The sequence below is a fragment of the Convolutriloba macropyga genome, chromosome 13, assembly GCF_964194025.1.
Source record: "Convolutriloba macropyga chromosome 13, txConMacr16.3, whole genome shotgun sequence".
In the NCBI taxonomy this organism is placed as follows: domain Eukaryota; kingdom Metazoa; phylum Xenacoelomorpha; order Acoela; family Convolutidae; genus Convolutriloba; species Convolutriloba macropyga.
The window spans coordinates 9,865,353-9,892,423 of NC_134480.1; the positions used below are offsets into that span (position 1 = coordinate 9,865,353).

At 35.9% G+C, this 27,071-nt stretch overlaps 2 protein-coding genes across 12 annotated transcripts in view; both read left to right on the plus strand.

Moving 5' to 3' along the window:
• The first annotated feature begins 3,777 nt into the window (after positions 1-3,777).
• Positions 3,778-12,779, plus strand: LOC142351926 (putative inactive tRNA-specific adenosine deaminase-like protein 3). 2 transcript variants are annotated; one of them, XM_075404191.1, is made up of 5 exons: positions 3,778-4,153; positions 4,219-4,585; positions 4,733-4,927; positions 11,123-11,309; positions 11,614-12,779. In XM_075404191.1, the coding sequence occupies exons 1-5, from the start codon at positions 3,986-3,988 to the stop codon at positions 11,687-11,689; spliced, it is 993 nt and encodes a 330-aa protein (XP_075260306.1). In that variant the 5' UTR covers positions 3,778-3,985; the 3' UTR covers positions 11,690-12,779. The 2 variants fall into 2 exon arrangements, with proteins under 2 accessions (XP_075260306.1, XP_075260307.1); XM_075404192.1 differs by having other exon boundaries at positions 3,780-4,153; positions 4,237-4,585.
• A 98-nt stretch (positions 12,780-12,877) lies between these two features.
• LOC142351925 (uncharacterized) overlaps positions 12,878-27,071 on the plus strand; it is a 91,325-nt gene continuing 77,131 nt past the window's right edge. For 8 of the 10 annotated variants that reach the window (XR_012760981.1, XR_012760979.1, XR_012760982.1 and 5 more), the window contains exons 1-5: positions 12,878-13,035; positions 13,687-13,915; positions 21,318-21,492; positions 22,106-22,248; positions 22,668-22,827. Coding sequence is in view for 6 of the 10 variants with exons in the window: in XM_075404183.1 (XP_075260298.1) it covers positions 13,737-13,915; positions 21,318-21,492; positions 22,106-22,248; positions 22,668-22,827 (657 nt within the window). In the remaining 4 variants the exon portion in view is untranslated. Of the gene's footprint in view, positions 13,036-13,686; positions 13,916-21,317; positions 21,493-22,105; positions 22,249-22,667; positions 22,828-23,454; positions 23,470-27,071 lie in introns of all 10 variants that reach the window. The other 2 variants (XM_075404185.1, XM_075404184.1) reach the window with 2 other exon arrangements.

A 27,071-nucleotide genomic window follows, 5' to 3' on the forward strand; every position in this document is an offset into this window, starting at 1 on the left:
ACAGGAATCTCAAGCAGCTTTTATCCCGATCAGGAACTTGCACTTGAAGAAACTTTGATTCAATATCTGCGGTTAAGGCAATTGGTCCTTCTCGAAATCTGAATTATGTTCCGATCAACCCGTGTAGCAGATCGGGTCCGACTAACAACTTGTCATTTAGGCATACATCCTTGTATTTTGCTGCAGCGTTTTAAACACGGCGAATTTTACCCGGTTTGTTGGGGTTTGGTACTGGATGGTGTGGCAAATACCATTCCTTTCCGAAAGTGCCTTTGACTTCCGATTTACCAAGGATCTTCACTAATCCCTTTTCAACATCTGTATCAATTGACTGTTGATACAATTCTTTTAAATTTGTGTCTCGTTGGAATCTTTGTGTCTCTGATAACCCTCGTTCATTTGGTTTTCTGAGTGTAGCAGTCTGTTGTGCTTTTTGGTACATCCATTTATACCGCCCGTTCTTTGATTGCATGCCTTTCCCCAGACATCCATAACATAAGCTTTCTTTCCTCACTGCCACGTATCGATCATTCACACTCATGTATTTGAATGACGGACAGTTCCAAATTTTATGAGTGCCATCGGCTAATGGACACTGATCGCTTTGCGTTTGCTTGGTTTCTTGCAGGTTTGAACTTGCACTGAAAATCGATGTCTTCGTGAATCGTTTTTCTTTATTTGTGTTGCGTCTGTCTTCTTCTTTGCGTTCCCCTTTAAACGCTGAAAACCCTTCATGCACGAATTCCATTCGTGATAGCCATTTTTCAAACATGATTAGATCAGGCCAGTGCTCGTCTTTGTCATCGACGTAGAACCACCATTTTTCTTTAAGAACCTGTGGTAGCTTATCAACTGCCATGTACAATGTCGAACTTGATTGCAAATCACCAATATGTTTGTACTCTTTAAGCACGTTCACGAAGTTAGATACAATAACAGAAAAATTAATCAGGCTGCAAAATTGAATCATGAGGTTTCACTTGATTAGCTTTTCGTAGGTTCTCGAGCTTCGCATCTATAATTACATGCGGTCTTCCAAATTTTCTTTCTAAAATGTTCCAGGCAGCACTATAAAACTGTCCAGAATAGCCCATTCCCGAGATTGCAGATTTTGCTTTGCTTGTTAGCAGAGTCTTCAAATGGCTCATTTTTTCTGAGTCGGGAATCGTGGGTTTATCTACTGTTGCTATGAACATGCTAGACCTCTCAGGCCACTCCAGCGGGTTTCCGTCAAAATTGTTCAACCTCAATTTTGGTAAACTACTGCTTGAATGTCCAGTGTTGTAGTGCCTTCCAGCTATCGGCGATATATCCCGCCCTTCAACACTTCCTGAGCGTTCGCGAGAGTTTGGGTACCATGGGTAATGCCTCTGCTTATTCCGTTCAGGGATGACGTCAAATCGAGCTCTTGCTCGTGTCGTTCATCAAATTCGCCCACTCCGAGACATCTCTCCCTTTCGGGGTCCAATTGAAAGGTGACTTGTCACGCACCTTAGTCGATTGAGACCGCAAGTCATCTTTCTCCAATGCTGTTTTTTGCAATTGGCACTCTAGGTCTCGCTCTTTTTCCCGAAGCTGATGTTGCATCTCTAGTTCTTTCATTTGCATTCCTAGATCCAACCTCTCTCGATCAAATTGTGCTCGTTCGATTTGCAAATTTGCTTCAAATTCAATTTCAAATTCCTTCATTCGTTCTTCAACCTGACGTTTCACTGAAGATGCTTCCGAAGCATTTTCTGTATCCTGGTTGATTGTCCGTGTAACCGTATTCGTCGTTGCATTGCTTGTGTTACCATGGTTTTGGTTAAACTCTGGAATTCCAACGTTTTGTTATAACTGATGCACATTATTCGCAGGCGGTTGCTCTTCATTGGCATGAAGAGTTGACTGGCTTTGCTGGCTTGAGATGTTTGTCACTCCGTGGATATACGGTAACCACTCTGCGTCCAAATATTGAAAGTATGTTTCTGTCTCAAGTTTGCGTTTTAAAGAACTATCTGGGTCTCGGAGAGTCTCAGCTTTCTTATTCACGAGTTTTTGAATGCTGTCGTCCAAATGCAGTATCTGCTGATATACAGTCTTGAGCTTGCTTGATCGATCTCGATTCTCAATGAGCTCAAATCCTTCTTCCTGTTTCTCAATCCAGTTGTTTCGCAAGTTGTTGATCTGTCGATCCAAAACGCTTTGACTCTGTGACGGAGTCACTTCTTGTGTACTTCGTGACTGCAGCTTGAATCTCTACAGCTCCTTTATTTGTTTGCTTTAATTGAGTTTTGTTTTTCAACGTTCCTATTTGCTTTGCCTAATTGGCTTTGTGTTGTTGAAATGCTTGTTGGGTTTTGCTCTCGTTCGTCGATGACTTCGTCACTTCGACTGTGGGGTTGGACAGCAGTTTATTCCACTGTCCGGGTCGGCGGACCAAATGTAACGGCTGCTCTCCTTGTGTATCACAAAGATAGTTTTACACCGCCCAGTTCGTTCTGAGGGATAACAAAATCTGTCCGGATACTTCGTTTATGCAGTTCGTTTTTGTAACTTTATAACCGCTCTGCTGTACTTACCGTTGCCATACCTATTTAAGTTCATAATTATTCGCTGATCTTAGTTTTTTCAACTATCGATTTGAACTGGGTTGCTACAGATCACACAATACAGGATCTCTTTATGTATGCCAGTTCAATACGATAGAGAAAACAAATCGAAGACAAAGATATATGTCTAAGACCTGTTTGTGCAAAAATATTTAAATTTAAACCTAAATTGGCTTTTGCTGTTTGTACTCACAAGTTGAGAATACCAGAAGTTGGGGTTGTAACAGTTGAATTTCAGCTCCAATAATTCGTTGATGCAAGACACAGTAACAGAATTTACTGCTCAAGAATAATATTTTGAATACAAGACACAGTAACGATTTACTGCTCAGGAATATTTCTAGTTCAAGACACAGTAACACGTTATTTACTGCTCAAGACAATTTGTTTTGCAATATTTTGCTGAGTTATACTTTCAGCCGTTTTCTACGGCTACTACGTTGAGTTCTGTGTGTTGCTTTTTGTTATTTTCCCCCTTTTCTTTTTTTCTCACGTGACAAACTGTAACTAGAACTAGAACTATAACTATTAAATGACTAGGACAAAAGAAAGTGTTTTGTTTCTATTTTCCCGCCTACACAAGCTTAGCGAGCTCAGCTCCAACACTTTGATAAGTTTTTTTCTCTGATTTTTCCCAGCTTCCTCAGTTGTTGCAGGCTCTTATTTATTTCCGTTTCAGTGTTATTAACAATTTCATCCTTTACTCCATCGATTTTTTGGAACTGATCTGAGTTTTGCACAGCCTTAAGATTTTCTCTGTACATTGACTTCATCACGCAGAATCCGTTGCCTTTGTCAAACGGTACCGGCAGTAAATCCTTGACTTTAAGGTAATCATGTATTTTTTCACTCCTCAGGACGTTGCTTTTTTGTGTAGCAGATGTCATTCAGCAAGCAGTGTAGCTAGTCTTTGGTGAGCTGCCCTTTCAATGCCTTGTGATCAGCAGCATTGACCTTCCACAACAGCAAAAGTATTAGTAATAGAAGATTAGAATTTAGTACTTCAATACATAGGTGTTAGAACTCACACAATAAGTTTACAAATGATTTTTATCTGCGTTTTACTGGAGGGTTACGGTTTTTGCATAGAAAATTTTCTTCAACTGCACGTGTTAGTTTCGACATATCTCAGTAGAACGTAGCGCCAGAAAAGAGTAGCTCCAGAGAGTAGCGCCAGAATCAGTAGCCTTTCCAGAGTTTAATAGTCTCCTAAAGTCATTGCACCAAAGTTGCATCATCAGTCAATTTTGTAAATATGAAACTAAGTTTATCAGAACAATCAGGCTAGCAGTAGGTTGTAGTACCATAATGAAAAGATTATTGAGGTCAACGTAGCTATTGCTGCCAATAAGCTGCCGATCTAAACTATAATTTTGATCTGAGTTTTGATTCTGATGAAAACTTCTTTTCAGTTACCTATGAAACCGGTTCTTGATTCCACAATATTTGAAGTTCCCACAACCTGCGTTGTTGTTGCAAGTTTTGACTGCCAGCAACACTGCCAAAAGGTTCTTTTGGTTCTTAAGTCCCTTTCGACAGAATTAAGTCTGCCTCATTTGAAAGTAAGCTAAACGGCTTTTTTCCTAGAATGTCGAGAAATGTTTAAGCAACGTATATGTTGCTGAAGATGTTATCTATGTTTCAGATTCTTAGAAAAGGGAACGAGAAAATGGAGGTTATTGTATCACGGTCTGATCAATGGGATGCTTGTAAAGCAGATATTCAAAATTCTAATGTTGGGAGTATTTTGAGCGACTTCCGGGAAGTTGAAGTAGCTCTTCGAGTGCCGCAAACTCAGGAACAATATGACATTGCAAATAAAATGTGGCCTTGTGCATTCCACCGGAGCAAGAAACTTACCTCTCTATTGAATGGGACCTATTTTGCTCCTAATGAGTTGAATTTCATTGATTCTGTTATGAGAGATTGCATGATACCCACGGTTCCAGTAATACTGAAGCGTTGCTCTATGCTTCCAAGTTGTCCTAATCTATGTTAGTATCTATTTGAGTGAGAGATGTCATTTGAAAATTTTTCCATGCTGGACATTGTTTTGCTTCTTACCGAACAATAAGTTGGTTCTGGCAGTTCCTTCTATAATCAATTGCCAATCGTCTTGTGGCTTGATTTAATGTATTTAGTGACTGCAATCGTCTGTATCAATTCTGAGAAGGTAATTGCCTTGTCTGCTTCGCAGTTAGAAGATCACACATTGGCGCACAGTGTTATGATGGCTATCGATGTCATGGCAAAATTAGAAGGATGTGGTGCATTCGAGTTTTCCTGCAATTTAGTGGAATGTTCATCTGTTGAAAATTCTCAAGACTTCGGATCAAGTAAGTATAACTTCGGGGATTGAAATTATTGATTAATTGCTCTCAAACGAAGTTTGTAGCAATAAAATTAGTCCTGTCGGTCTTTCTTTATGCGATTTTTCGCTTGACCGATTTTTCGTCTGACGCTTTCGAGTTTTCGTCCTCAAAAACGGGATAAACAGGTAGCGCCCAGCGGGCATTAAGTGCTCTTAGAGCCTTTCAGCTCTGTCTCAGCTCAAACTGTTTTGGAGACTTATACTTATACTTATGGTGTGAAGGGCGGTTCTTAGAGGTTGAAGACACCCCCACTGTTGACCTCCCCCCCCTCCCCCCCCCCCCCCCTATTGCCCCACCCCCCCCCCCCACCGCGCTGTTGCCCCCCCCAATCTGCCCCGGTGCCCCTCCCCTCCGTGGCTAGATACTGACGAACAACCGCCTGCTAAAAACGCAAATTTATACTTTTGTTGCAATTTTTTTCAAGCATTTTGAAAATTTTTGACATTTTGATTTTTATCAGTCCTAGGTGTCAAAGAACCTCCAACATTTTAACATCACAAGTTTTTGCATTTTTTGACAAAGCGTGCAATTTTTTCAAATTTTTGACGTTTTTTATCCTTATTTAGGTCATTCCAGACCCAGGGGCCAGAAAACATCCTAAGGGATGTTTTCAACTTTTTAATGTCACAAATTTTAGCAATTTTTTGAAACTTGCTTTTTTTCAAGTTTTTTGAAAATTTTTGCTGTTTTTTAGATTTTTTCAGCGTCAAGAGCCAAGGAACCTCCGTTAGGGTTGGATAATAAGTTTCTGGAAAGTTTTTGTTGGTCATGGATTAATTGTCATCTTTTTAATATCACAAGTTATAGCAAGTTTTTTTTTATAAAACATGCAATTTTTTTTAATTTAAAATTTCTTAGGTTTCCCTAGCCTCAAGGGCCTCGGAACTTCCTCTAAGGCTTGACACTATATTACTGCATAGTTTAGAGATGTAATGAAATGTTCTTCAAGATTTTAATATCACGATTTAAAGCAATTTTTAAAAATATTTGCAAATTTTCATGTTATTGATTTTTTCCGGCAACAGAGGACCTCGAACCTCCAAGGTTTGACAATAAGCTGCTGCATAATTTCTAGAGTTAATGGGATGGTGATCAACATTTTTTATGACTCCAGTTTTATTAATTTTTAGAAAATTTGTTTGTTCCAAGTGTATGGATCTTTGAGCCTGTGAAACGAATTTTGGCTTGAAACAGGGATACCGGATAGTCTCTTGAGACAATGAATTGGTTCTTAAGATATTAATGTCTTGCGTAATGTCATCATCCTCTTTGCGTAATGTCATCATCACTGATCCTCCTTATCAATGAGTTATAGTTGAAATGTTTTTTATCATAACTGATCTAACAGGCACTTTTTATGAAACCATTGTTAATTGCTCTCAAAAGCAATTTGTAGCAAATTTATTTACCCTGTTTGTCTTTAATGCAATTTTTTGCTTGGCCGATTTTTCGTCTGACCCATTTGACTTTCGTTTTCAGAGACCGGATAAAGATGTGCCCTGAGGTCACTAAACCGTGGCTAGCTGTTGACGAAGCCAACCGCTCCCCGGTCGTTTGAGAGCAATTCGCCCGACGTTAGTCGGTTATGTTTGATATTGCAATTAACTGCAATCATGTTTTCCAGTTAAATGATCATACGATTTTCTAAAGGACAATTTATTGCCTGAAAAGTGTCTACCATTTCATAAAAAAGTTTTTCAATTTTCTGAAATAGGAGAATGCGTTTGTTGTTGTTTTTGTTGAGGTTGTCGAGGATTCCCAGCAAACTGGACTGATCTCTCCTATAAACTCAATGAGCTCCAAGAGTTCCTGTACATTTGGCAATCGCAAGCAAACAACCATATGCGCGAGTTGTTTCCGTTGTATTTTGACATGTAAAATTGCCAAATTTGTATGATGGTAGATGATTCACAACTCTGCGTGTTTCACAACTCAAGCAAAATTCGGTCCGATATTTTTCTGTTCTGACTTCTGGCAATTCGAAAGTGTAGACCCGTGCCCTTTTATTGTACGAGGCATCGCATAAAAATGGCACTGATGTGTCTTTATGACAAATCTTCGATAGTTGCAGAAGGTCTAGGATCTGGCAGCAGAGCGATATAGGTAGCAGGTTGCATGTAACTAGCATTTCCGGATGTGAGGCTGTGAATCATTTAGCACCCATTTTAGGACTTTTGGATTGTTTCCGGTTTGTATATAGTTTGCTTGGTTAGGTGAATGCTTGGTGACGCGTACGTTATGGGCAGAGTCATCGACTTGTATAAACACATTTTAACTTTCCTGTTGGTCTTTACAGCTGTTTTGCGCTTTTTAAAGTAGAGTTTCTACAGCTTTTCCTATTTTTAATCATTGTGCGTGTGTTTCAAGTTTGATCATGACCTACGTAGATGCCCAGGCCTTTCAAGTACTGTGATGGGCTAAGGGATTCATTATTTAAGACGAAGTTTCTGTTGAAACCACGAAATTGATGGAAAAGGTTTTTCCTTTCAGCGAATTACATCCATTTCTCGAGTTCCATTTTTCTAAACGCTTTTGGCTCAGGTGGAATAATATTTTGTTATTAATTACAAGTTTCAAATCAGCGGCAAATGTGTAAGAGTTTTTGTGATTTTCTCCGTCAGGTCGTTGATGATTAATCAGAACACAACTGGTCCGAGTATTGAACTCTGTGGGACAATACTAGTTATACCTAATTTCATTGATTTGGTGCAACCAAGGCGTACGTGATGTTTTCTGTCCCTGAAGTAATTTGGTAACAATTTGAGGACACATCCACCAACACCAGTTTGAGGACACATCTGTCAGCACCAACTTGTTTTAGTTTATATAACAGGTCATTGTGCGGTACTTCGTCAAAAGCTTTAGCAAAAATAGCAGCTTATAGGACGAGAGAACTTCAGTATGATGGTCATTATATCAAGCTTCGTTCACCAGTTTGATATTTAATAAATTTTGAGATTACAGATCGGTTCTTGATAAATCCGCGTTGGAATTTTGAGTTTTTATTAGAAGTTTGTACAGTCGAATATTCATACTTTTTTCAATCATTTTGATGGGGAAAGTTAATAGAGTCACTGGTCTGCAATTTTCCACTGGGGATTGAATTTATTGAGTGACATTGAAATTAATTGCAACCATACATGTCAGTTAATTGATCATACGAATTTCGAATGGACAATTTATTGCCTGAAAAGTTTTTCGATATTCTGAAATAGGAGAGTGCGTTTGAAAGCTCAATGAGTAAAAGACTTCACGGGCAACATCTTTTATTAATCATGACAAATAGAAAAACATTGGTCATTTCTTTAGTTTAATATCTAAAATATCGAAAAAGGTTGCCTTTTTTAAAACTAAGCTTGAAAATAAGTCAATAAAATCTATTTGTCTATTTAGGGATTTTTGTAACAAAGATATCTTTGATTGAAATTGAATGTGAAAATGTAGAAAAGCAGTCGAAAAGGAGTGAAAAGCTATCCAATTTTTGGGCTTTTTATTCTATTCACTTTTTTAGTTTGAGAAATAGATGGATGCGCATAATTGATTGACCCCCCCCCCCAAAAAAAAAAAAAAAATTGGCGTGAGATTGAAGTTTTCAAAAAGCGCATTGCCCAGAGTTGGCTAAAAAAAAGTGTTTTACTGATTCATAAAAAAAAATTATATTTTTTAACCTTTATTTTTACTGAAAATGCGTCGTTACTAAGTATGTAGAATTAATCTCTTTGGCCTTTTTTAATCTGTTCAAAGAGCGAAATAAATTACGATAAAAAGTCAAAAATTTGAATTAAATTTTAAGCGGTCAGCAAAATTTTTTTCTGCACGTTGTGGTTTGGAGGAGACGTGCCTTTGAAACTAAGTGATACTTGAAGGTTTTAAAACCTTTTTCAAATCCCGAGGATCAAGAACTTAAAGACATAAAAATGAATCGACGAAGAACGCTGACAGCGCTTCCATTTCTTAAATTCCCTAAATAAAAATGGGTGTTGATCTGCTCATGTTAAACTAAACCAATGTATTTACTCTTGTATTTCAAATAGTCCGGAAAAGCAGCAACCAAGGATGCGCAAATTGGTAGGAATTTGCCGATAATGTTGCAGAATTTGCCGAAGAATTTTTATTTTGATTTTTCCCCCTGAAAAAGATGTTTACCTCAGCCCAAGGCAATCAAAATTGAATGCGATTAGTTTTCAGCTTTTGGTAGCTTTTCTCTTGCCAGGAGAATAGAAACTAAGTTCTTGCAATCAATGGAGAGGCATTAATTTGTCGCAATAAACCTGGCGCAGATAATTGCTGACCTTGAATTGCCCCCCAATAATATTCAAATCATCGAAATAATCGAAGAAGCGACCCGGTGACCATGTGCGAACGTCAAGCCTAAATCTCGCCCAGCGGGCAATCCGAACGCAGTTTTCTCTAGCATCTACAACAACTACTCCCATCCCGGAATCAGTCATTTGATTGCTTAAGGAAATCAATAACTCTCCAGGCTGCAAACACTGATTCTTGCACTGATAAGACTTCAAATTGGGTAGTCTTAAATCAGATTCGATCATTGCGTTTTGTAATGTGGTGCCACGGTTCTCAGTGAATGCTCATTGAAATGTTTTTTGTGCCTTATAGCCATTATCCTATAGAACCATGCATTTCTGATTTCTTTTTATCTGAAGGATTGGCGAAAATTTTGTATTTCTGAACGCCTTAAATTGACAGATATTCTTTGATAAATACTTCAAAATCTTAAATCTGACATTTTGTGACGTTATGCATTCTCTGGTAATGAATTACGGTTGATCAGCTAAATTAAAATATTGGAAGACAGCTGGCCTTTGGCTTTGAGCTTTTTTGTTGACGTGTTCGGAACTCTGTTGTTGTTGGAACATTATTGTTGTTTTTAATAGCCGCACAGCGATAGCTGGGGCTATTATTGGCCTTCTCTTGGTTTTTTACAATTCAAAGAATTTGAATTGTATTGGGGCGCTGTCTTTTAAGATCTGTTCACACATTTTCATGATTTTTGAAGTCAAAATGGAGTAGTGATTTTGGTCACACCGAAACAGGAAATGGAGCGAAAAAGCGAGTGGTTTTGCGGCGTGAAATTTTTTCGCTCTAATTTTAAAGTAGAGTGAGAATACGGTGTTTGAACAAAAATTCGCTTTATCGGTAGTGGTTTTTTGTTCACATGCGGCAATTTCACTTTGATTTTTACTGTTTTTTTCGATTTTTTGGATCGGATTTTTTTCTAAATGGTTTTTTTCAATCCATTCATAGTCCGTTCTAGGTCTAGTTTTCTGTTTAGTCAATGAAAATTCTTTGAATTGTGCGTCAAGACTTGTCCTGCTATGTTTTTTATTTCGTCGTCATGATTTTTGTTACGACCATATGACGTCACAGCCACTTTTTGTTCATTCGTTCATGCAATTTCAACTGAATTGCACGTGTGACGTCATTTTTCGCTCTTAGTGGAGCGAGTTTTTTGTTCATGCGCGTGATTAAATTTTTGGTCACAATTGACTTACCTCACTCTCAAAAATGACTTCCTCACTTTGAAATTTACTTTTATTTACTTTAATTCAAAGAGATAAGGTCAACTGGGTGTGTGTCACTCTAAATGAAGGTTATTTGAGATCAGCTAAGAGGCAGCAATAACTTATACAGATTTTTAATCAAAATATAACAGATCAGCTTTCAATGAAAAGACGAATTTTTTGGTCTGTCTTTTTTCTGTTTTTTTTAGACTGCCGATCTACGAATCTATTGCGGCTATTTTCTGGCAAAATAATTTGCGTGTAATTTAAGCGGTCCCTTTTTGGAAGATGCTCAAATACTGCTTATGGTAACTGGAAATTTTTCGATCAAGATTAAGGTTTCGTGTTGTCTTTATAATTCAGCCCGTATCCTAGGTTGAATTTAGTCAACCGTCTGAGAGCGATTTGCGCGATGTCAGTATGTTCTATTTCATCCTACTTTTTCATTTTTTTTCCAGATTTCTGTTTTCAGTCTTATTAGATGTGAAATCTTGAGAGAATCGTGCTGATGGCTCGCCCATTTAAGTTTTGGCTGGTTCCGTAAAATGATTTTTATAAGAGCTAAGACAATTTTTTTTATAAATTTTTGAGTTACAAAGTAATTAAGAAAGTTTTAATAATTTTGTTGCTGTTTCAGAAGGCGCTAAAGCGGAGTATCTGTGCACAGGTTATACAGCTATGCTGACACATGAACCGTGTGCTATGTGTGCCATGGCTCTCTTGCATTCACGGATATCATCTGTCATCTATTCTGTTCAATTTGATGAAGGTGGTCAGTTGGGGTCTAGGAGAAACATGCACTTAGAGAAGAGCTTTAATCATAGGTGACTATTTGACTAATTCGTAGGTGACTAAGGTGCATAATTTCAATGCTTTTGCATGACTCTTCGCTTTTTGAAAACGAAAGTCTGGGTTGTAAAATTAACAGTTAAATATGATATCAATTAGATACCTTTGAATCTGTGGTTAATTTTAATTATTTGCTTTGAATTTGTTTTCTGTTTTTGGATCTGAATTCTTTTGTGTGGAAAAAGGAGTGTTTTGATTGCCTTTTAATCTTGATAACAAGTTTTTTAAAAGTATATTTAAAATCGAGTTAAAACTCAAATGCACATTTTTTTGTTTCAGGTTTGAGGTGTTTAAAGACTTCTTGACCGAAGAAGTCAAAAGTGCTATTGAAGCTGCAACCTCCAAAGGAGATTAAGGGCAAAATTTGACAGATTGAAGAAAAAGTTCTATTGTTATTTTTTTCTCAAATGCTGGGGCGAAGTCCATTCAAGGAGGCTTTTGCGGTGAGCAGTATCGCGTCCTCGCTGGCAGTTGCTGAGATCGGCCTTTGAGACCGCCTACAGTTTGTGTAAATTATGATGGATCAGACTCTAGAGTCATATCGTATTCGGAACTACATTGATGTATTGGGACTCATTGATATGCAATACATGAATTATGTGTGCAATTGTGTATTATAACATTCGGAAATTTGTACCTCAAAACTTCAATAGTTTACAAGAAGAACCACTTTTGAAGAGACGAAATTTGTATTCAGTATTTGACATGGCCACGGAATTCAAAGTCACTGTGGGCTTTGAGCCCCAATTGGTTGCAAGAGATGTTTGACTAAACTAGCCTGGGTTTGGAGCTGCAAACAATCATATTTGGAGTTTTGTTCATTTGAAGCCGTTGACTAATAGAGACACGTTTTAGTTCTGTTCCGTGTTGTACAACGCATCGTTGCTAGATATTTTAAGTAGAGCTAGAAATCTAGTTTTAAGTGGATTGCTATCAATGTTAAGATCTGAAGTTAGATTTCTGAAGTTAGATCTGAAGTTAAAGTTGGAATTCGACAAATAGAAAGAGATCTTTGAGCATAAATTGTTAGTTGATACTTAGCATGTTGTTTTGTGTGTTAGATTTGTTTCTCTCAGGTGCTAAAATTACTCAGACCATTGTTTTGTTAACCGTTGTTGCATCGACTTGTACAACATAGCCATAAAACAATTTCAGTGTTGAATTGTGATTGCGTGATTTGAGATTATATTGTTGCTCTTGTTCGTATATCAAGTCGCTTATTGTTCAAACAGCTTAACCAATTCGGTTTCAAACAGGAAACCCGAAACACAGTTATTGCTTGTTGAGGCATTTCTTCAAGATATCACATTCAATTCGTGTTTGCTTTCGATTGATTAAATCTCCACTTTCAAATACCGCTTTCTGATTCTAATAAGTATCGCTCTTGTCTTATTGGCGTCCTCGATCAATCACTTAGACACATAAGTAATTTATCTTTTATCTTATTTTTATACTTCGAAGCTTATGTTCTGCTGTTACTGTTGCTTCTAGCCTTAACTAAGCAAGAGTTAATCTTAATTTTTATTAAAAAAGTAAAGGTGTGCTGATTTCAGATATTGTTGGATCCACCAATTTGACATTTACTTCCTTAGCACAAAACGAAGCACATTGTTTTACTGATTTGAGCAACTGAAGTACCGAAATTATTCAGAAATCTTTGATAAAATACGAATCGAGAAGCTGGTGGAGTTTCTAGAAGCGGTATTATTGCCAGGATCTGTTTCCTAACGCACGTGAACAAGTTTTTTTGGTTCCATAAAACGTCACGAACAAAGTAATGCGTCATTTTGGGTTTGACTTATATGACTCGATAAGAATTAGGAATGGTCGTTGCAATCATAGCTAAGGGAAGGACACTTTAAATTATCAATCAGCTTAAATCGTTCAAATAAAATGTGAGTTTTAAAGTGACGGGGTGGTGCAGTTTTTTTCAGTGGGAGCTATTATAAGTCGAAAGAATTGATGGGGTCTGCCGCCCAATTTTTGGCTCCCTAAATATTTTGTTCCAAATATTACAAATTTTATACCATAATGTATGAGTACCATACACGTAATAGACACGTATGATACATGTGAAATGGAAAAGGAGAAAAAAAAGGACTGTAGATCCCCTCAATTTTTACTCCAAATATATAATAGCTGGAGAATTGAATTCAGAGATTGCTAAATGCTAACTTTGAATTAGTGAAGTGGCTATTTTTTGAAAATTTAGAGTTTGATCTTTGTTCTACACATTGTACCATTGATCGAGATTAAAAAGAAATTGCAATTAATGTAGTGTTAAAATATCAACTGACGATAATATCGATTCCCCAAAAAGAGGAAACAGTTCCAATTGTCATAACATTCTAGAAGGTATCTGACCAAAAAAATTGAAACAGTAGTTAATTGAATATTACAACATGCCGGGTGGGGGTGATGCGCTGGACGTGTTGCGTGCCCCGGAGCAGAGTGGCACTGGGTCAATGATATCAGATGTGGCTGAGAATGCAGAGTGGATGGCCAAGAGACTAGTTTGGATTCCCTCTGACAAGAACGGATACGAGGCTGCCTCTATTAAGGAGGATCTGGACGATGACAAGTGGGTGTTGACGCTTAGTGTTTTTAATGTCCTGACCTATAATGAAATTATCCTGCTCTTACGAAATTTTAAGAACTCTTTGATTTGTTGAGGCGACCTCCTTTTTTCCTCGTTTTGTATTAATCTTGCATGATTTTTGCCTAAATGATATGAGCCTTATAATAGCGAAATTTTTGTAAGATATCGTATAACGAAATGGTAATTTTTTGGATCTGAAACGTATAAATTAAATATAACCACTTGGTTAAAATAACGTGCTTGAAATTCATAAATCAAGCATTTTCTTAAAGTAGAGCAATCTAAGGTTTGGTTTTATTTAATTAATCGAATAGAAAATGTATTTGAATCCTGTTTCTTTTTTCTGTCTATGGGAACTTTTTTGTACTTTTTAATCATTTTTCTGTTACTTTTTGTCTGAATCTGCTCTTCGACATCTTTTTCTAATTGTAGTTATAAGTTTATTCCACCTCCGAATAGGAATTTTGTATAATTGAACCCATACTCCATTTTGAATTAAATTTTGATGCTAAAAAGGGTTATGGGTACAGTGATTTACATTGATTGGCATATTGATTATTTTGACGCTTTAATTTGAGCGGTCTCTGCTGTAAAATATTGAAAAACCTATTTGTCGATAAATTAGTTATTTGTAGTTCTGCTGGAAGAAATTTTGTTTAAATAAGAAGAATCTTGGCAGTATCGTATTTAGTTTTGGGAAATAAATTATTTTGCGCCAATTTATCTGTTTTTTATTGAAATTATAGGATTCGTTTACTAGTGATTTGAATACAATACAAGTGAATTGAAGAGATTTCTTGTTTTTAGAGGATTTGATGACGAACCAAGTATAAGGATCTGATGCATGATCACCGGTTTTCCTAAAAGACGGTGGAAAGAGTATTATATGTTTTGTACTTTGAAATGATTAGGGTACTGTTGCCAATTTGTTTCTGCAAATCCATCGGGGTCATTTTTGGAGAATAGGTGGATAAATTTAATTAAAAAACAATTTTTAATCCTATTTTGTGCAGCTGTTTGGTTTTCCTTTGAAAAATACTTGAAAAGTGTTATTTCTTATTGCTGATGTGAGAGGTGTAGTCACTCATATGTGAATTAGTAAGAATGCCAAAATAGCTTTTTAGAAAATTCGTTATTAAAACGGCCATTATAATTTCGCAGAAAGATCATTTGTTTTCTCTGACTATATCTTAGGTGTAAAGCAAGGTCTCATTTTTTTAAGAATTTGGCGAAAGAAAAGACAATCAGAATGTTCCTCTGGCAAATTTGATTAAAATGTTTGCAATGTATCGTCATAGGTCCTCAAACTTAGCGTTGATTGACTAGTAATGCAGACCACTAATTGGTTGTGATGGTTCTAAAATAAGTCGAATAATTTTGCCAGAAGAATTTCGTATGAAAGCTGATAGTTCTTTTAAGCAGAGAAACGAAAACGTTGTTGGAAACGATACAGACACGATGAAAGTGTGAAAAATTTCGATAAATTCTTTTCATATTATCCGCTAATTTGAACTTTAAAGGATATATTTGCTTACATTTCAACTCCTGCAAACTGTCGTCGTTGCGTAAACATTGGTTGAAGTTTGCTCGAGAAATGCGTCTGTTAGCATCTGTTAGAAGCGAAAACAATAAAGTCATTGGGTTGAGGTATTGCTGAAATAGTGGATTGCTCCGTTTAAAGTAGTTTCGTCAACAACTATTGTTACTGCTGATGCCAAAATTTTATAAAAATTAAAAACCGTTATGCAGCCTGCTTGGAAAACCACAAAAAGTAATTGAAAGACTGTATTTAAATCCAATTTTGTTTGAAAAATTTCTTTTAACAGATTCAGTCAACTTGACTGTATAATTCAACACCAACTATGATGATGAAAAAACGTTTGGTGACATTTAAATTGATAAAGGCGATTGCAGAGGAAATTCCTTTAATCCAAAGGTAAAATATTAAATAATTTTTAAATGTCACCTGATGGAAATCATTCGTAAATTTGTCAATTGTAGTTTGATTCTCACATAAACTCAATGTTGTGAAATGTTGATTATGTTCATGAAGAAGAAATGGAATGATTGAGGACAAATATAGTTGGCATTGCAGTTTGTTCTATAGAGCAAACATTTAGTAAACATATCTTAAAAATCAGTCAATTTTAAATTTTATGCTTCATAAAGGGGAAATCTGCTCCAAGTGGGAGTAAGCACTGTTTTTTTGTGAAACATTTTATTAACAATGTTTCGAAGCAAATGAACTAATCACATTTGCAATAAGTTGCTTGATATTGTGCAGCAATAAAATAACAGTTTGAAAAAACTAGATTTTCTTCGAAGAAGGTTGCTAAGTTTTAGCATACTTAATATGAATAGTTTGCGAAGTCCTAATTGGACCGTAGTAGCTTAATTATGATAACACACAAAGTTCTGTAATGTAAGGATTAATAAAAAGGCAAATACTTTCAGATTATTGAGGGTTAAACATTTAACAACAATTTTGAGAATTTAAAGTAAAAAGCTTAATATTCAGAGCAAGAGGCTTGCTTGTATTCTTCCATTTCTTTTGAGCTTCTGAAAGTCTGCACGAGCCATTTCGAGTCACACGGGGGACCATAAACTCTAATTAGAAAAACATAAATGGGATAAAAAGCACAAATGGATGATTAGTGGGCGTTGAACCTGGAGTCCAAATTGAAGGTCAAAAGTCGACAACCACAATAGCACTATTGGGTAGGCGCAGGCCCACTTAGTTTACCAGCCCCACTGGGGTCCTAACTTTTTGATCTTGCGGGTTTCTATAGTTCAAAGTTTACAATTTTTTCGCTTCGAAGTAAACTTTTCGATTCTCTTGAAAATGTGAAACGGTGGGAAACATCTGGGAATGATAAGACACAATTTCTTTAACAATATATTGAGTTTACAAACTGTTTTTGTCAATTTCTGAGCAATGATCGCGACAATGATTGAAGTTTGGTACAAAATGATCGTGCCTCTTTTTAACATGTCGGATTCACATGGCCCTGAAACAAATCATTATCGTGTCCTGAAAAGAATGATCAATTTTGCCTTGACAGCCCACATTCGTCCTCAGCAAATGAGATATTTGGTTTTTCAACTTTGTTAGTCAATCAAATATTGATCATAAAAAGTGTGGCATTAAAAATGTATTCTCAATGCTTAATTTGTCACAAAAATCTTCTGAATTGAAACCTTTGGTTGCTGTCATATATAATCAAAACTGGAGTAAACTCAAAAGCAAACCGAAAATTGAATAGCGATGCTATAATTCTTGGAAAAGATTTTTTAAAGTTTTTTCTAAGTTTTTTTTGCGAGAGTTTGTGCATCAATGATACTTTTGTTTTTACTATAGCCCCTAATATATCTACAACGCTTTGCAGATTATTTTTTACTAAACCAGTTTTCTTAGTTCATGAAATGACAAAGGCAGTCAAAGCAAATTTCAACATTGTTTTTAGGACATGATGTACTGAATGTCAATCGAGACTACCTAAAGTAGCACTTCCATAAAGATGATTATTGCTGGCATTTGGCAGTGCGTAGTCATGAGAAATATTCTGTGGTGTGAAATGGCAAATTGAGATAGTTGAAATTAGCGATAACGGAAATAAGAAAATAGCTCAACTATACGACATGTAATCTTAGAATTTATACTTTTCTGGAACTTGAAAAAGGTTTAAGCGTGTAGAAAATCAATTTAAACGAAAAGTGGGAAAATTTTAAATTCTTTCTCCATTAAATTTTCTCCACCTCTTGTTTTTCCGTGTTGATCATTGAAGCATTTAATAAACGACTAATATATTCAACTAAACTTAAATAGTTGAAAATAATTGTAAAAAGCATTGTTTTTGAAATAAGTGACGTTGTTGTATAGTGTTGCGTTTTCTGATTTGGAGAGCTAACTTTTTGAGGATATGGACGTTGGTTGCAGCTAAGAGCTTGTCCGAAATTTCATAGTGTGGTCGAACATTAATTAATCCTGAAACTGAAAGTTCTTAAAAACATTTTTAACTCAAAATTGATTTTATATTCAGATCTCAGCATGTGCTTTTTGTTTACATGAAACAACGAAAAGCAGTTTCTCCCTTCGATACTTTATTTGCATATCGTATTTGGTCTTTGAAGGTCCTTCGAAATACCTGGATTGTAGAATGTCGGAGCTTACTGTGCTGAAAGAATTTGAATTGTTTTGGGCTGCTGTATTTTTTACGAGTCGAACAGGAATATTGGTAGAGTGGCCTTTTTGATTGCTCTCAAACGAAGTTTGTGGCAATTATATTAGTCCTGCGGTCTTTTTTAACTTGATTTGTCACTTGACGGATTTTTCGTCTGAACCATTTGACTTTTCGTCCTCAAAAACAGAAAAAACAGTGAGCATTCGGCGAGCATGAGTTCTTTTAGAGCCCTAAGTTTTACGTTTTACTATACTGTAATTAACCAAAACTGTTTTGAGGAGACAATTTCATGGTGTGAAGAGCGGTTTTTAATCTAAATGTTTGACCCCTCAGTCACCCCACCCTCCCCAGCCATCACCCCCCCCCCCCATTAGCCCACCCCCTCAATACTCCCATTGTCCAGCTCGGGTGTCAATTAGAACCCCTCTCATCTAGCCTTCACAACCTACCCCATCGCTTGAAGCCAACACCCCCGCCCCACCAACGCTCTCCCACCCCTACACATACCGGTCACCCCCTCCATAATGCTAGCATCCCTAGGCCCAACTGGTTACTACCGAAGCCAACCGCTCGCCGGTCGTTTCAGAGCAATTCGCCGGCGTTATTCTATGTTTTATCAAAAGAAAATTGGAGCGCATTTAAAACAGGTTGAAAAAGTCGAGGTCACATGTGACAACTGAATGATCTGGTCGAACGGTTGAACGAATTCTTGGGTAGAGCAAGATTTCCTTTTATTGGGCTCAAGTGTTAGCTATTTTAAAAACCATTTTTTGCCTTATGAGCTGTTTTAGAAGTTTTTATATTACTCTTCACACATTTTTACAGCATTTGGGGAGTTTTATTGAAATTGGTTGTTTTAGCAGTTTTGGTGGTCTGACTATTTGATATTATTTTCAGTTGTTTTTGTTGACGCACGTTGAGTATATTTGAGCAATTTCTCCGATTTTTTGTCTTTACTTACTTTAAGCTGCTTGTCGTAGTTTCCCTTGAACATTTCTGAAATGAGAGCCATTCTATAGACGATGCTGTTATGAGACGACGCTTGAAGGCTAGACATGATAATTTCCGCTGCAAGAAATTATGCACATTTTTTTTCTGGCTGTTTGTTCTTTGCATTTTTTGCATTGTTGTTTCAATGTTTCAAAGTTTTCCTGCCGGGTTTTGGGTGTGATTAAACTAATAGCAGGTTGAATATATATATTTTTTGAAAAAATAATAACTGCATATAAGCGTTTTTTTGAAAACATTGTTTTCGATTTTGTCCGCCTCATCTCACTTCCCCTGTCTCATCTTCCTTCCCCCTTAATTTTTAGAGCTCAGTGCTTTTTCTAAACCACATTAATAAGTTGTTACACGTTTTGGAGCTTTTCTTACCATTTCTGACCAGAGTTTTATACGCAATCTTGAGCTTTTTTATGACTTTGCCGTTTTAGACGTTTTTCTAGCGGTTTTTTGTAATCTTTTTCTTTTTTATTTGTCTGGGGTAATTTTTCGGTTGAAATTAGCTTTAATTTGATTTTTTTGAATTTTGATTTGGGCAAGATTGATTGAAGTTTGTTTTTACTGAAGAATATAAGATAAAATTTTTCGCTTGTTTTTTCTTCAAGTTTTCGGTTTTTGCCTTTATTGTTTCTTTCTTTTGCTTTTCAGAATTATTTGATCATATTTAATTGCTTATATAGAGTTTTTGATAGGGCTTTGTTACTTAGTGTGATCAAATAAAGGTTTGATAGCGTATTTTCCCATAAAATAAATTAATCATTAATGAAGATTTTGATAGTTCTTGCCCATGTTTCAAGTGTTTTGCAGTGCCTAAGTTGTCTTGAGAACATTTTTTGCGAATTTACAATGTTAGAATGCTATTAATTATATGAAATATTATTTTTTAGATTTGTCCTTTACTTTTTTTCTTTTTGCTCGATTTTTCTACTTTTTCGAGGTGAATCGTTGGCTATGTTTTTCCCATCAATTGATAGTCATTCGTTGAACACAAATGACTTATACAAGATAATATTTTTTATACAACGCCTGTGGGTCGCAGCATACGAAAGAATTTCAGGCAAATATTTTTAATTTGCGTTTTTCCTGATAATTTGTTCCTTCCATTTGTTTTTTCAAACTGTATATAATGAAGTTGATAGCTTTATCATCTTTGCTGTTAGCTAGGGTGTAAATTGATTTTTACTTCGAGTAGGTTCCAGAGTCTTCTTGCGATGTTTTTAAAATATATTTTTATGGTTTTTGAAGTCAAATTTGAAGTCAAATTGAAGTTTCGCTCCACTTCCTGTTTCGGAGTGAATGATTTTTGCCACTCCAAAACAGGAAGTGGAGCGAAAAAACGACTGGTTTTGCGACGTGAGTTTTTTTCGCTGTAATTTGAAAGTAGATTTACTTTAAAATTACAGCGAAAAAATGGACGTCGCAATTCACGTCGAGAAAAGGGTGTTTCAACAAAAATTTTCTTTCTCGCTTGTGGTTTTTTGTTCCCATGCGGTAATTTGCTTCTGATTTTTCCGATCCATTCATAGTCCGTTCCTCGCTGTACCTTTTGATCAAGTTTTTCGTTTTACTTAGTTTATGGTTTTCACGTTTGACTCGTGACTTACCTCACTTACCTGATTGGATTTGACTCGTTGATTTACGCAATGTATTAAATACGGTCAATGTCAAAAGAGCAAAACTCGATAAAGCCCAGTGATTTAGTCATAGTGCATTAGGTTATCAAAGATCATTAGAGCGATCGCTAGCTGAGCTTAGTATTAAGCTTAATTTTCGTCAGTTTAGAAGCTGAATTAAGTATAAAAAAGCTATGAAGTCAGTTCGAACATTTTTCGAAAATGAATTAATTTTAACGATTTCTTGGTTTGGTAGTTTTCTGTGTCAGATGAAACTGAAGAAACGTACTTCGTTACTCTGTTCAATCTTTCTGTATTTGCAAGTTTCCTATTTTCTAAAAAAAAAGGTGGAGTTGGTCGCAATTTTTGAGATATTTTCATGCTTTTTTCGAGATTTTGTTCTTTTCAAAAAGTTTAACTCCGTAGTTTTTAGTTCTTTGATTAAAGTTTATCCAATTGCTATGAGTTTATGCAGCCTCTTTTGCCCTACATTTATTTTGCGCTCATAGACACCTCTAAGAATTATTTTGGTCATTCATATAGTCTCAACAGAAGTGGCTATTGTTTATTTGTTTTTCTGCGTTTTAGGTACAAAGTGCAGCTGGTGCAGGGAGGTGATACCAAAGTTATCTCACGTGATGACGTAAGCAAGATGAACCCTCCGAAGTTCTCAAAGACAGAAGACATGGCCAATCTGAGTAACTTGAACGAGGCATCTGTCCTCCATAATCTCAAGGAGAGATACTTCTCGGGCCTCATTTACGTAAGTTAAATTAGTAATCTCGTTGTACCGTTGGCTAATAATCAGAGGGACCCCTTTATCTATTGGGGTGAAAATTGGGGGGGGGGGGGTTAGTTGATGTATGTGTGAAAAAATATGTTAAAATAAGGGAGATTATATGGTTGAATGAATCGGAGTGAAAAGAAGTAGGACACCTCCTAAAGACAGCCTGAAATTCTTCAAGACAATCTAAGGGAGCATTTGTTTTTAAATTGCCTAAGAGCTTCCGCGGTGAAATATTTTTAGGCTGCCAGATTGCCTGCGTTGTCGCCACACTTGAACTGTTGCTAAGTGATTGATTAAGTTGCTTCCATTATTACTTGTTGTCTATGAATGTTAACACTAAAAAAAGGTTGTCTATTATTCTACCTTTTACTGTTAATCTGATAACGGCCTTGAGTAACAATGAAATCTGTTGGCATGAAATCTGTAGGCTGGATGTAATTCAAGTTTCATTGACCATGGCTATGAACATTAAATATTAATTGAGTCTTCATTTATTTGAAGAAAAAGTTATTTCTACGTTTTAATGACTAATCTGAAAAGGGCCTTGAGTAACAATGAATTTTGTCGGCATGAGCTACTGTGTGTTTAGACGTACTCTGGTCTGTTCTGTGTGGTGGTGAATCCCTACAAGCACCTGCCCATCTACTCTGATGAGATTGTGGAGAGATACAAGGGGTACAAGAGACACGAAAACCCACCTCACGTGTTCGCCATCGCAGATACAGCTTACAGGTAATTCGTGCCATTGCTTGGGAGCAAGGGAGGGAGGGAGGGGAGGTGTTGCAATGTGTGAATTTTTTAACAGTTGAGCTGAATTAATGTGGACTTACGCTTTAGCAAACAGAGGACTTGAAGTTTATAGACGTGTTTTTCCCGCAATAAGTTGCTCAAGTTTTTATGGTGTTTTGCAATGCTGTTGCAGCTTTGAATATTTGAGAAATTTTTTGCTCTACTGGAATTTTTGCAGTTTTCCCAAAAAATGACGAATTAGATTTTTTTAAATGGGAGGGTAGCTGATAACTATTTCTGATTGCAACTATTCTAATATTTGTACTTGCGATGCATTATTGAGTGCGAGATAGCACTGCTTGTTCTGTTCTTTATTTTTCCATTGTGATTAATGCATTTTGTTATTCTTGGTGTTTTTGTAGATCAATGTTGTTGGACCGTGAGGACCAGTCAATCCTGTGCACGGGAGAGAGTGGGGCTGGGAAGACAGAGAATACCAAGAAGGTCATCCAATACATTGCTTATGTGGCTGCCTCCCAGAAGAGCAAGATCAACTCATCAACTAGTCACACACTATCAGCTGTAAGCGATATCAAATTATGTCAACAAATTTTTTCCATTCACGGATCTGTTCCCAATTCACACTGATGTACTTATTAACCCCCCTCCACGCGCTTGTGCTGTTGTAATCGGGCTTCAAAAATTTTCAATTTGGCACCATTGTAGCAATGGACGGGATCTTGATCTAAAAGTGCAATTTGTTTCAAGCTATCAAGTTAAGATCAAGAAATCAAAGCAAATGTCAAACTCTCTTGAATTTTCTTCAAATCATATGTCTATTTATGTCTTTTATCCTTTAAGATATCTGGTCTGCACAGTCTTTTTGCGTGTTGAAATCATTTCCGTGCACTAAATGGACTGAGGATTGATCAAAACTAATTAAAAGTTCAAAATATGGGAGTTGAAGCGAGAAAACATTCCGATCTATTCTCTCTCCCCCAGTGTTTTTACAGCCCCAATTTATTTGTTATAAAGCACGTTACTGTATAAAAAAGCTCGTGTACTCGGGGGCGTCTAAAGTTATGGCCGTTAAGCTGGGGAAGGGGCAAAAGAATAGATGCAAATATTCTATTTGACATCCATCTCATAGTTATCATAGCAGAGTAGAATTCCTAACTTTGTACTAGCTGTAATTTGTGTGTTGTTTAGGTTGAAATGATCTCCGTAAGCTAACAACCCACTAGTTTTAACTTCTTTTTAATCCTGTCTCGAACAGAGTCTCAAATGTCATGTGGTTCTGGTCATAGCTGGGAGCTTTAGTTACTCTCTCACACCCTAGTGTGCACCCTTCGTGAAACATCTCAATGAACTATCGCCATGCTTAAGCTGCACAGCATTGGGCAAATACAGTTTGCAAACCCCGTTCCTTCAAACGTACAACGCTTCCTGGGTTCAAAGTTTCCGATATTCACAAAATTTTTAATTGCTCTCGAAAGAGGCTCTTTAACATTATTCGAGATCTGCTGGACTTCACGGCTCGAAGAGGGGTACCTGTTTTCTAACGGTTTTTACGTGCTAAAGCTGAGTGTAGTTTTTATCATTTTTTTAATTTTTAAAAAAAGTCGGGCCTTGTCACTTGTCAAATATTCAAATATTTGATTAAAAAAACTACTCTTACGTCTCTCGACTCAAATTTAATGAGGTCATATTGAATAAATGGGGTATACTTATGAAAACCCATATTTCGATAGCTGAATGGATAATCAAAGGATACTTTTTTCTGATTAACAGGTGTTGTTTCTATTCGAAATATTGGATCCTAGATTCTCAGATGTCTTTAGATCTCTCAGAGTTTTATCTTGGCCGAAGTTTTTTTAAAACTTAGACCAAGATAAAAACTTCATAAATGTAAAATTGCAGCGCTGTTTGTAAGCTAGTTTGACTAGTCTGATAATTGCAAAGTGCGCTGAAGTTGCTATGAAAATTAATTATAAAGCGAGAGGAAAAGTTTTTTGTTGATTATGGGCTCAATATGGTTCGCTCTGTTTTTTGTCGGTATTATACACTATGGTACCCAAAACCTACGTACACCTAATGAATTTTTAAAAAGCGCACAAGCATTAAATAATACATAGGAAATTGCGAATCGCAACAGCGTGGAGAACAGTAAAAGATGAAATTAACTGAACCATTGCAGTGCAAGCTGAGAGAATGATTATATTTCATTTAAAACTTCAAAATGTCACACGTTTCTTCACGCTTTAGCGCAAATCAATTGTTTCGAGCGGAAGTAACGCTTAAAAAGCGCAAAGTGTGTGTTGTACGTATCTTTTCGGTACCATAGTGTAGGTTTTTTGACAAATAATCTTAACTTTTGTTAGTTCCATAGATTGCGGGTCTGCCATTTTATATCTTATAAATAGATGGTCTCGATGACACTGACACCAAAACAGTCCACAATTTAAAAGATTTTCTATTTTTGAAATTTTTTAACCTATAGGGATCAAAGAAAAAAATAGATTTGGGAATGTGTAAGATTCAAATAACTTTCGGTTAAAATATTAAATTTTCACTGCGTCAGGAACTGGTCTAAAATAAACAATTTTTGGCATCATTTGAAGTCTCTCAGATATTTATCCAAGATACTCCCCACGCTTATATAAAGTGAGCACTCACCTGTTAGAGAGCAATTCTTTCTACATTAGTTCGATTTTGTTTTAGAATTTTGAGACGCCTCTTCGTTTTTCCCCCGTGCTTGTTCTTTCCTTATGGTTTTTTTAACTTTTGCTTTTGGCCCTGTGGTAAATGGGATTTTGCCACCTCTGTAGAGTCCAACATGTATAATAGAACGACAGAGAATGTTTTTGGTTGTAGCTAGCGAACTATTGATATACAATATGGATGATACAATCTTGACAACGTGAAACGGCGTTGGTTGGGTGGCTTTTTGATCATTATTTAGCACTCGCAACGATGATGAATTCATATTTTTTAAAAGGTGGTGTTAGCTGACATGGGATTAAAAACAAATCCAGATCAATTTTGATTTAATTTAAATTTTTAGAGGATATGAAAAAAATTGATTTTAAAAGAGTTTTGAACTAATCAGATGTGGTATAATTTTTGAATTTATTGTAGTTCAGAAAGAAACTAAGATTAAGGTTGGTATAACTTTTATTTATAACTACTATAACGTCTTCCTTTATTTTTTTATTCAAACATCTTAATTCTCGATCATAACAAAGAGTTATTGTTCCGACCCCACTTGTGGGGGAAGGAACTATATACTCAAATGGGTTTTTTTTTTGTTCAGTGAATTTTGGCCGATCGATATATTCGTCGTAGAGAAATGTGAGTGGTATCATTAAAAAGCTGGTCCAGCGTAGAATTCAAAAGTAAAAAGATTTTTTTGAATTTCGTTTTTTTCGAGGAGTTATCGAGGATTGAAGTTTTGTGTGAACAATGGGATCTTTAGCATGATTGTTCACTTTTAGTACAATTTTCTTCAAACTAAGATCTTTTTTACGAAAACATTAATTCAAATTTCTATAAAAAGAATAAATTTTGAGTTCGTAAAAGTTGAATGCAAGGCGATAGAAAGACTAGTTCTGGTCTCATAGGGAAGTTCACTATCAAAAAAAAAATCGAACTCTAATTGAGAGCCCTTTTTTTAATAAAACTTTTCTCTTTTTTGCTTTTTTAAGTCACCTAGAGACAAGTCACATTTTATATCGACGTTCTATTAATGACAAAACTCCTTTATAGCCGAATGAAGCGCAATGAACAAAAAACGTCGTTTTCAAGGAATTGCTCATGTTTTTTTTTTGGCTTCGATTCTGAGTTTTCGTAATTTTGAATGAAATTTTGAATTTCTTTTTGAAGTTTTACTATTTTTTTTGGAGTCCTATGGTAGGGATTCATTGACTAACAGTGCAATATGTTCCATAATGAGCATTAAGTGAACATGTCTATTTCATTGAGGGGGCGGCTAATGGCTGTTAAGACTTAAAAAATAATTTTTCGAATTTTTTTTTGAATATTAAAGAATCATAATCTTATTATAGTGAATTGTAAGTCAGTCCAGGGGTGAGAGCACCCTCTTCCTTCCTACTGCAACCAAAATTAAACTGGTTAGCGGTTTTATCTTCTATCTATTGGTTATATGACTTCAATGACAAAAAAATTCAATTTTTTAAAATTTTTGGATTTTTACGTATTATTGGTTACTTTTGAAATCTTATCACATTATCCAAATATTGACAGTTCCCATTAGCTTAAAAACGATGTTCTGTGGATGACCAATAAAAATTTTAAACAAAAATTTATGGTTTAAATGGCTTCGACACGTTCTTCTTGCACTTTTCTACTGATTTTTTGGTTTTCTCCTGTTTTTTTTTGTTGTTTTAATAGTCATTATAATTACTGTGATCTCATAATGAATACCTATGCATGACAAACATAAATGTACTGCCACCGGGGCATCTTTGAGCGTTTTTGTTGACTTCCGTTGAAAGCTATTGAATTTAATGTCTGTTAAAATAAAAATCATTTTTCGAAAATTTTATTTGAACAATAACAATTCCTAAATTTTTCTTGAACTGTTAGTGAGTTTCAGTATTGACTGGACCCACTTGCTTTTTACTGCGACTAAAAATATTCTGTTTAGCTGTTTTATCTTCTAGCTATTGGTTATATGACTTCAATGACAAAGATTTCAATTTTTTTAAATTTTTTTTTGGATTTTTTGAATTATTGGTCACTTTTGAACTCTTTATCACATTATCCAAAGATTATTGTAATCCAATTGGCTTAGAGAGGACGTTCAG

Excerpts from the sequence above, each read along its gene's own strand:
- LOC142351926 (XM_075404191.1), top strand. The coding sequence starts at position 3,986 with ATGAAAACTTCTTTTCAGTTACCTATGAAACCGGTTCTTGATTCCACA. Across the intron at positions 4,154-4,218 it reads TAAGTCTGCCTCATTTGAAA|ATGTTATCTATGTTTCAGAT; the intron begins GTAAGCTAAACG and ends ATGTTGCTGAAG. Across the intron at positions 11,310-11,613 it reads GAGAAGAGCTTTAATCATAG|GTTTGAGGTGTTTAAAGACT; the intron begins GTGACTATTTGA and ends TTTTTGTTTCAG.